At 38.8% G+C, this 10,664-nt stretch overlaps 1 protein-coding gene across 2 annotated transcripts in view; it reads right to left on the reverse strand.

Moving 5' to 3' along the window:
* The window catches only part of Itgbl1 (integrin subunit beta like 1), a 240,908-nt gene that overhangs the window by 108,192 nt on the left and 122,052 nt on the right, over positions 1–10,664 (reverse strand). For both annotated transcript variants that reach the window (XM_004631180.2, XM_023715199.1), the window contains 2 exons: positions 9,818–9,964; positions 3,648–3,770 (listed from right to left, as the gene is read on the reverse strand). In XM_004631180.2, coding sequence (XP_004631237.1) covers positions 3,648–3,770; positions 9,818–9,964 — 270 coding nt within the window. The remainder of the gene's footprint in view (positions 1–3,647; positions 3,771–9,817; positions 9,965–10,664) is intronic.

The raw sequence follows: 10,664 nt of genomic DNA on the forward strand, positions 1-10,664 counted from the left end.
GTATTACAAGGGTAAGGATCATAAATGTTTATATTCTACAAGGCAGATCTTTGTTTACTTATTAAATTAAGTACTTAATTAAGGCTTTCCTAAGCAATCATTGATATGAGGGTGAAGAAAAAGAATCAAGTACAGTTATACATATATACAGTCACAAAAATCTAAGCAGATACCCATAAACCTTATGTGAAGATGATTTATCATGATCAAAAAAGATCTAAGCCAAAGCATATAAGAATCAAGATTCCAGAAATTCAACAAAAGAACAGAATGTTAAAAAGAGCTAGAGAAAAGAAACAAATTACCTGTGAGGAGAGCCCAGCAGACTTCTCAACACAAGGCCTCAAGTACAGAGGAGCTTGAAGAAAGCATTTCAGTCCCTAAGAGAAAATAACCTCCAGCCCAGATTGATGTAACCCACAAAACTACTTTTCAAAATTTATGGAAAGATAAAACATTTCCATGACAAAAAAACCCTGAGAATATTCATAACACAAAGTCAGGACTCCAAAATATTCTGAAGGACATTATAGAAACAGATAACAAGGACTACAGCTCCACCAAAGCAGACGAATCCACCAGGCAAGGCAAGTAATTAATCAGAGAGAGAAAAGTGGAAACCAACAATAGAAAAATAGCATCACAAGAGTAAGTCCACATATGTAAGTAATAACCATTAATGTTAATGGCCTCAATTCACCAATCAAAGAAACAGACTGGCAGAATGGACTAAGAAGTAAGACTCAACAATATGCTGCATACAAGGAGCACACAGTATAAGAGTAATACAATACTCTGAAAACACTAAATCAAGTAGATATAAAATATTTTAATTAAATGAATATCAGTGCATGAAATTGAAGTTGTAATTAAAAATTTACTGACAAAAAAGGTTTAGGCCTTGAGGGATTCACTACTAAATTCTATAAGAAATTTAGCAAACATCTAATGGTGTCACTCCTTAAACTCTTTAATGAAATTGAAGTGGAAGAAGTACTCCCAGGGTCATTTGAAATGAATTGATACTTCTCAGATGAATAACTATAAACACAAATAAATATATGAAAAAAATGATCAACATTACTGGCCATCTAAAAGATGTCAGTTAAAAAGCATTGAGATTCAATTTCACTCCAAAAAGAATGGCAATTATCAAGAAATCAATAATAATAAATGCTGAAGGGACTGTGGGTGTGTGGGGGGGAGCCTTGTTCACTGTTGGTACAACCATTATAGAAATCAGTGTGGAGATTCCTCAAAAAACTAAAACTAGAGGTTTCACTTGACTCAGCCATTCCCCTTCTTATCATCTTCATAAAAGAATGGAAAGCATGATACGACAGTGATCTATGCACACTTATGTATACAGAAGCACAGTGTATAGCAGCTACATCTTGAAGACAACCCCAATGCCCAACAGCCAATGAATGGATAAGAACGTTGTGGGAGTTTTTATGTATTGGAGTACTACTCTACCATAAAGAAGGGCAAGCTTGAGACATCTCTAGACAAATGGAGACTAAACTCTTAAGTGAAATAACTTGGACATACAGTGCAAATATTTCATGGTTTTTCACCAGTGGGACAGTCTGAAAGAACCAAAATATATAATAGATACTGGGAAACAGGAAGAATATGTTCATATGAGAAAGAGTAACAAGGGAGGGGCTAGGGAGGTAAGAAGGGACAAGAAGAAAAATACATAGAAGGAAAAATGGAAGCAAAGCTTTTGTAAATAAAGAGGGCCATAAACATAACTTTTTATTTGGTATAAAGTGATACAGGAGGAAAACATCATACTGTCGTCTCTCTAATGGACTGAAGAAGTATCTTTCCACACATTGGCTTCCTGTGACTGTCACATGGGAAAATCTTCAGTGCAAGACAGTGTAGTCCCAGAGGATGTTAGTAAATACTGGTGTCCACAGTCAGAGATTTTACACCATAAAATTACCCAAGCCTACATAATTGAGACTAATAAATAAAATGGGTGTCAGGCATTTTCCCGTTGTATGTTTCAAATTAAATTTTCATATTTGCACATCCAAATTGACATTGCTTTTGTGGTGTGTGTCAGAACACAGTAGCCACAAAGCATGTTTCTTTCTTATTTTTTGATTTGTAATAACTGGAGGTGAAACACCAAAAGGTGGATTTGTCAATTACTTTATTTTGAGCTACAGCCTAAAGAGAATGTCCTGAGAAGTGTTTAGCTTGGGTCGCAGACTTAGACAAATGAACAGAAGATTTCCATGTGTGTTTCGTTTGATTCAGGTAGACACATAGTCAGGAGCCTCGAGAGAAAGCACAAAGCAAGTCCACAACAAGAATAACTGGAAGGTGCAACAGCAAGAACAGCAGCAATGGCACGGTCAACTAAGGGAAGTGGTGATGGTAGCACCCTTTCTCAGGGCCTCTGCTTCTTTTGGACCCTGTTTGCTCCTGATCATCACAGGAAAATCATGCCTCTCCAAGGGCAGAATAGGATTTTATGGACTGGCATCCTATGGAACAGGAATAAAACATAAGCTTAAATACAGAGAAAAAAAATTCTAATCAAGTGATTCTCACTGCTGTCTACCTTCATTTCATTGTGCGAGTCAGGGTCGCCAGCTTGGGACAGGCTTGCAGTTTACTTACAAGTGGTAAGGAAGAGCTCCTCTCATTCTGAGTGGTTGATGTGTCAAGAACAGTCTCTAGCACCAGACAAATTGGAATGCAAAGTCTATCTTAATGGATAGAATGAGGCAGAGTAAGTTGTCCAATTTTCCAAGTCTCAGTTTCCATATCTGTCTGTGGGGGATAAAATTAACTCTTACCCTGGAGGGATATTGTGAGACATATGGGTGCAAAGATCTTACTGAAGTTTGTGGCACTGGAGCAAATGGTATAAGCACGATACAACAGACAATTCAGTTAAGGAATGGCAGCTCATAGGAAGAGGGCAGGGAAGGGCAGGTGAGAGAGCTCAGCTGACTCTGCACCTGCTTAGGCAAGCGTAGGGACTGGGGTCCAATCCCCAGCACCACATGCCATACTATGCCTGCATACTATCCCTGCCCCCAGGCATGCTGAGGCAGCCACCAAGACTGGGCATGGTGGCGCATACCTGTAATCCCAGCACTGAGGAGGCTGAAAATAGGAGGATCACTACATGTCTGAGCTGCATAGTAAGACCCTGTATCAAATACAGAAAGAGAGAGAGAGAGAGAGAGAGAGAGAGAGAGAGAGAGAGAGAGAAGAGGTAAACACTAAGATAATCATCCTATCAGACTTCAATAGCCTTAATGGGACATTTGGCTATTTCAAGGCTTATAGATTAAAAAGAAGATGAAATTAAGACATAAAAAGAAAAGATAATCATAGTGACTAAGGTGAGCAAAAACAGTGACATCCCCCTAGGACTGCTTCGAAGCTATATGGCTGGCCTGTTGTCAAATGATGTGACTCTCTTCTGTGGACAACCCAGTTTCACATTTAAAAAGTGCTAGTCTCTGGTCCAACTCTCCATAGATGGAGTGTTTTCCTGATAAGCATAAGTTCAAAGTGAATTTGAGTCCAAGCGCAGAAACTTCTGTAGAGATGAAAGTACAATTAAATGGGTGACGAAACAGCTGCTCTTGTGGGTTTCCAGTCGATATACATACCTCCACAAATTTCTTCTGTTTCATCATCTACACACTCTCTGTCGTCACACTCACAAAATTTACCATAAACGAGGCCGTTTCCACCCGTGTCATCGCATTTACACCTGCCACAGAGGCATGTACCTAAGCCATGAAAACAAAAGACTTTGTCATACACACATCAATTATAAAGGAGCGTTCTCCTGTTCATTACGAAAGCATAGAAATTTCAACTCAGTGTAATATTTCAATTATGTATATCCATATGATGAGGTCGAAAATAAACTATTCTTTTTTGAGATTCTGAGGCAATTGCTGTCTATCACCCAGCTTTTACTATTGACCTCTACTAGTATAATGAATGTAAATTTGACCTCAAGTACTGAGCTACTTTATACATATCCCTCCAACTGAAGCATGAATATAATTTGATTACACCTGAGTCTGAAAGGAGCTAAAGCAGAAAATTCCAAGCTTTACAGTGGATGCAATCTTGCTTATCTCCCTCACCAGTATTTATTCAGTGGTTTGCACAATGTTTAAAAATGTGATTTCCATAATGAATATTTGTGGAAATTCATTATCAAATGCATAAATGTAAATGTTTAAATACCCCTGCTATTTTCACATTCTCAGCATTAAGTGGTACCTTTGTTCTTTTTTGGTAACAAATGAGTTCCCTTCTGAAGATTTCTGGGACTTTAAAAAGTCTAAAGTTGACTCAGTGTGATGCACAGGCAATGGTGCTATCTGGTCTACCATAAGCCACATATCCATTCAAGAGTGTTTGATTACAATGCCTAAGAGTGATTTCATTGATGGGAATATTGCACTAATGTTTTTTTTTTAATACTTGCTTTGCAATTCTTAATTGATACAGCAATCATCATATAAAAATGAAGATAATCCTCTTCTGAGACCCTCTATGAGTAGAAATCAATGTTATAAAAAAGAGAGAGAGAGAGAGAGAAGTGCAAAGTATTGCAGGAGCACACAGCAAGGGAATTTAGCTGAGATCTGGAGGTCAAGATTCCCAAAGGAAGCAGCTAAGAACTCAGAGCCAAACTCCAGAAAATATTATCAAGACAAGTAAGATTGTGAAGATATTCAGTTCCATAAGGCACAGCAGCAAAAGCTCAGTGGTGAAAGGAAGCAACAATGGAAGCAAGCAAATATGTTTGAAATATATGAAATAATGTGAAAAGTGTCATTTTATAAAAAGACAACTAAAAAGGAAGTCATAGGTATCTTCTGGTTCATCTTAATATTTACAAGTTAAATCTGAGAACAAGATCCCCATGTGGTGGTCTCAGCAAGGCATCCTCTGGTCAGTATGTGCATACACCCAGCTTGCCTGGGCAGATTAGGCAAAAGTGGGTGCAGAGATGAGTTAAGGGGCTGTTATAATTCTCTGCAGGAGAAAGATAAATGAGGCTGGTTAGATGGTGTCAGCAAGTTCAGAGAGAAGGAAACACATTTGAGAATATCTACAGGAGAAAGAGTGCAACATCTGGTGGCCAACTGGAGTGAGGGGTGCAGGATAAGGAGGAACCACACATGACACTGGCCTGGACAATGGGAAAGTAGCTATGCTGTGCGGTATGTTGTGAACTGGAAAGAACATAGTTCATATTAAGGTAGACTAGTAGTCAAATCCAAGATTTACTGTTCATTGACTACTCATTTGTGAGAAACATTTGATCTCCAAGTACCAGATTTCATAATTGCAAACAGTCTTGAATCCATAGAATGAGGACCAAGTGATAAATGTAACACATAATCATCTTCCTTAAAACATTGCAGGGTCTAGCCCACAGCAAAGTTTCAAGAATTGTTGATTTCTTGCTCTTCTCCCATTAAGATGCTGAATATGTTAGTCATATTCTAAAAATTTTTTCCATGCTCAGATTGTATTTAAAGACCCTGCCAATGACCTTCCTTTCATGCCTTCTGTACAATTCTGTCACCCAGGTCACTTACAATTTTCTATTACCTGTTGGGAGCTTTCTCTTGAAATACCTATAAATAGCAACTATTACAGTGTTTGACTTTGTTGTTTCCTACCATGGGAAGAGTTTTGTGCATCTGGCTTATATCGAACTTCATTTTATGCAGGTTTGTTTCTGAAGATGATTTTCCTTTAGAAAACATTGTTTGAAATCCAGTGCTTCCGCCACAGTGTCTCATCTAAGTTTCCTCTGTATTGCCCATCTTTTCATGCATTCACATGTACTTGTTCTGTCTCATAACCACTCATGTATTTAGCTGTTAAGCATTTTATGATCTATTGTGTTACTTGAAAGATATAATAGAATTATAGTATAATAAAATTAAATAAGTCATAGGCCAGAGGGAAAAAAATGTACTTAGTAAAATATCTATCTCTCTGTTTTAGTTACTTTTCTTACTGCTGAGGCAAGATACCAGACACACAAATTTAAAAGAGGAAAGACTTCTTTGGCCCACAGTTTGGAGCAGGTTCCATTCCTGCTCCTCTGTCTCCAAGGCAGGGTGGTGTTGCAGAGGTGAAGTAGTTCATAGCAGGCAGGAGGCAGCCAGGGAGCAAAGCAGACAACAGCGAGTGACAAACGGCAAGGACAAGTGCAGCCTTCTTTCTATTCCTCAGAGTCAATCCCTACGAGCAGGTAGCCCTCATACCCTTAATCCTAGCACTGCATGATGCATTAATCCCAGCATCACATCCTTAATCCCAGCACCACATACTCGAGATCCAGCCACCTCAGAAAGTCCCACCTATGATCGCACGGGGCTTTGGGGGGACATTTGACACAAGCTTTAACACTTGTAAAGAGAGATCAATCTACCTATATTTATATATTATAAAAACTATATTACAGAGTTTATAGTCATTATATTTACATGTTATATTTTCTAAATGTATTATTATATGTACTGTAATATATACTCATACATGTACAGAAAACACATGACACATAAGAACTTGTGTCTGACCTACAGCAAATTCTGTCATGAGTAAAATTTTATCTGGTTCTGTGAAGAAGGAAAGGAACAGGGAAGGAATAAATTATTGAATTAGGATAAGATACATGCATAAAATTCCAGCAAACAAATGAAGATGGAAAACTGAAGAACAGAGACATCCTGGCTTTACTTTGGAGAAAAGGCAGCGTGACTGCAGACGGCAGAGATCGAGAGCACTGCTAAGGACTCCAGAGGGCCTGGGGGAACACCGGGCACCTGCTATGGCTCCAGAGAAGAGCGTGACTCCGCTAGTGCTGCATAGCCAGAAGTCCCCCAGCCGTGAACCACGGCAAGGGACGGCTACTGCCTCCCAATTCTACAGTTCCTCTCCGGCGTCTGCTCTCCAAGGCAGGCTTACTCTCATCCACACATGTAAACCACCCCTGGCTGGTTGGGAAGTTTATAGCAGGCTTCCTGTCTCACCTATCCAGCACAGTTCGCAACTGAGCCTCCAAAACATGGCAGATGGAAGCCCAGGCAGAAGTGCCAGACTCCTGTGATCGTGCTGTGTCATCCTGCTTATTTTTCTTGGTTGCCAGTTAAGTCGTTCTCTAGGATTGGTCTTCTGCTTTACACTGGGTTATTTTAGCTCGGGTTTTGCATGCTCCATATATTAGCTGGCTCTTTCCAGGATGACATATTGGAGTTGTACACCAGCCTACAGCCTATGTCAAGGCACTGCACCTTCACGTCACTCTGCACATTGTCACCTATCTGGCTCCCCTATGAGTTAGCTTCTGCAACTGCTCAATCCCCACTTCATCTAACTCTACCCTTGCATCTTACACCCCCCCCTCCGGTGGACCCTGTTGCCTTTCTGACCCCAGATGTTTCCAGAGGACCACAGTGTGACCCAGAAAAGATCAGAGAACCTATAGGCTAAATCAATGTGGAGGGTTCTGAACCAGGTAGGTGGAAGTGGGAATAGCACTGAATAGGAAATTACCAGCTAACCCAGCAAGTTTACTCCTCATGATTTACCTTGAAAATATGCCACCTCAAAAATTGAAACTATAGATAGGCCAGATTGCCTATATATTACTATTGCAGTTTAAAAATATTGGAATATTTAAATGCTCAAGCATAGAAGATTGATTGAATATTTATGTCACATGCATATAATTCATTTTTATGATTTTTAAAAAAAGAAGAGGTGGCTTTTTCCGAGCTGATATGAAGTGAACTCAAGGAGACAACACAGGCAGACTACAAAAATATGGTGTGCTACCTTTTACATAGGAGGTAGAGAGAAAAAAATAACATACACATTATTTGTTTATAAACAGAAATCTATGCACCAATAAGGCAGAAAGCAACAGAGTTGATTAATTATAAAACTGAGAGTAAGTAGGGTAGAAGAGAGTCATGAATCTCTGAACCATAGTTGCATGCATAGTTTTGACTTTCAGAGGCATTCTGTATTTTTTACAGTATAAAATGTATTAATGAATCATGGGAAATAAGAAAAATGAAATGTGAAAGCTATATGAAACAAATAAACAAATGTATGTTAAGCAAATGCCATAAACAGACTAAAAGGAAGATGGTCAAAGAAACCCAGGTAATTTATTAATATAGCATGGAATAACAAGCCCTAACTCAGAAATGATTACAGTAGAAAAAGCCTGGTCTTCTTGGTAGATTTGGTATTTGCCATTGTATGGAGAAATTCTAAAAGCAATTTAGATGGAGTATAAGGTTGAGCAAGTGAGTAAATATACCGGTGTTGTAAGGAGACATTTTATTTACAAAAAAAAGAAAGATGAGAACAATGTTCTTCAATATTTTCAGGGCCATAAAGACAAAATCCATGGAAGTGGTCCAGATTAAAGGAAAGCAAGAAGAGACAATCCTAGCACTGACCTTAGATTAGATCTTCTAAGGAACAGAAAATGTTTCAAAGGACATTCTTGAGGCAACTAACACAACTGAACTGGATGGCAGATTACATGAAAGTGCTGTGTCAGTGACTAAAAACAGGTAGAATCAGACAGTTTGTGTTTTATATTTTACCAAGTATGTTGCATCATCTATTAAAAGGATTCTGTTTTTTATTGTTCATTTAAAATAATGGAAATATCAGACTGGTGTGTTGGGTGTGTTTGTGCACATTTATAATCCAATACTCTGGAAGGCCGAGAAGAAGATCATAAGTTGGAGACATGCTTGGGCAAAATTATTACTTAGCAGCACCCTGTTTTTGTAAAAAAAAAAAAAAAAAAAAGTGAAGTGTGTGTGTGTGTGTGTGTGCATGTGCGTGTGTGTGCATGTGCATGTGTATGTGTGTGTATGCCAATAACAGGAGCTTCTGAGGGAAGGTATTGTGCAGGCAGCCAAATGCTCGACTTGGGCAAGGAGGACAATGTCTCTTAAACTGGGATTTGTATTAGGATCCCTTCTGCAAAATTTCAAAACCCCTTCTTCTCCAGGTAACTTTCCGGGGCAACAGAAGCAGATCACACGTGAGCATTGACATTTTCTTCCTTTCCTTTTGAGATTTTCCTGTTCTGTTATGGCTGAGAAAAGCTAGGTTTAAGTCTCCATATACCCAAATATTAAGAATGCTTAATTATGGCTAAAGGCCATTGAAATCTAAACTGCAACTTTTTTTAACATGGTTTAACTAATCAATTTTAACAACTATCCTATAATTTTCTAAGAACTATCTTTAGATCATTCCTATGAAACATAAAATGTTTTGGTCACAATAAGTACAGTGACAGAATACTTCAGTCACTATCACTGTGCATTCCTCAATGGGTTTCATATCAGTGTGTATGAAACTTCTATCAAATTAAAATGATTTGGTCCTATTTGGTGCTAAGATATAAATTCAAAAGAACCTTGATTTGTGACAGAATAATTAAGCCAGTTATGTAAGTCCTTTTAAAAAGATTTAATGCTGCATTCAAAAATCACTGCTCTGGATTTACATAAAATACTGCTGGGTGTTGGTCGCTGTGAATACTGTGCTCCTGGAGGAGGCGCTGGAAACAGCTGGAGAGCGTCAGACTTGCCAGCCTCTCGGGATGATGGCTTTTCTCCTGTTGATGGATCTGAATTTCATTTTTGAAAATACCCTTAAAAGCAGTCTCCCTTAGAATTTCAACCTGTCTTCTCACCTACATATTTCCATTACAAAGCAAACTTTCTTTCACTTAAGAATTTTCCTAAGATCTGATTCTTACCTGCATTGGAGCAGATGAGATCTTGAGAATTCTTGCACATTTGGTTGCTTTTTTTCTTCGTGAGGTTACAGTTGGTTGGATACTGGCAAGCGTCCCCAGACCATCCCAGGTCACATCTGCACTTGCCGCAGTCACAAGTCCCGTGGCCTGAGGATTTAACAACATCCAGTGACTCTGACTGTTTTCCAAGGGAAAACTATGCAGCAAAGCCCCCTCCGGGTAGCATTAGTTCAAAACTGACCTATAATAAATTCAGACGTATTGAAGCTGTGATGGGAAATTATGCTGAATGCTTAAATTTAAAATTTTTATTAAAGTAAAAGAAACACTGTCATTAATCTCCCTCAGATTACTCCTGCTTCCTTTGAAGGTAGCTGTGCTCTTTTTTGTGCCATTTCTGAAGCTCCGGAAGTCCTCTTTTATTAATGTCTCTAGCTGCACTGTTGTGGTTGCCTCAATGTTCTGAACTGATACAAAATGTTACTTTTCAAGATCATTTTGACTTTGGAGACAAGCTAGAATTTATACAGTGCCAGTTTTGGTGAAAAACATCAATGAATACAAAGCATAATGCTTCTATGTCATAGAAGCTGTAATAAAAGTTCTGAATCAATTTAGAGTATTGGGGCAGCCATGGAAAGGCCAATCAGAGAACAGACTTTCAGAACTGCTGCAAAGAATGCAAAGCATGATGGGATACGTGTGTCTGCAGCTCGTGTAGGGGTACCTGGAGGGGAATTAATTGCTACATGTGTTTTACTGCGATAACTGTTTTAATTTAAATATTTCTTGTAGGGGCCAGGGAGATGGCTCAGTAGGAGAAGCGCTTGACCGGCAAACGCAAGGA

Source organism: Octodon degus, unplaced genomic scaffold, assembly GCF_000260255.1.
Source record: "Octodon degus isolate 3935 unplaced genomic scaffold, OctDeg1.0 scaffold00039, whole genome shotgun sequence".
Lineage (NCBI taxonomy): Eukaryota > Metazoa > Chordata > Mammalia > Rodentia > Octodontidae > Octodon > Octodon degus.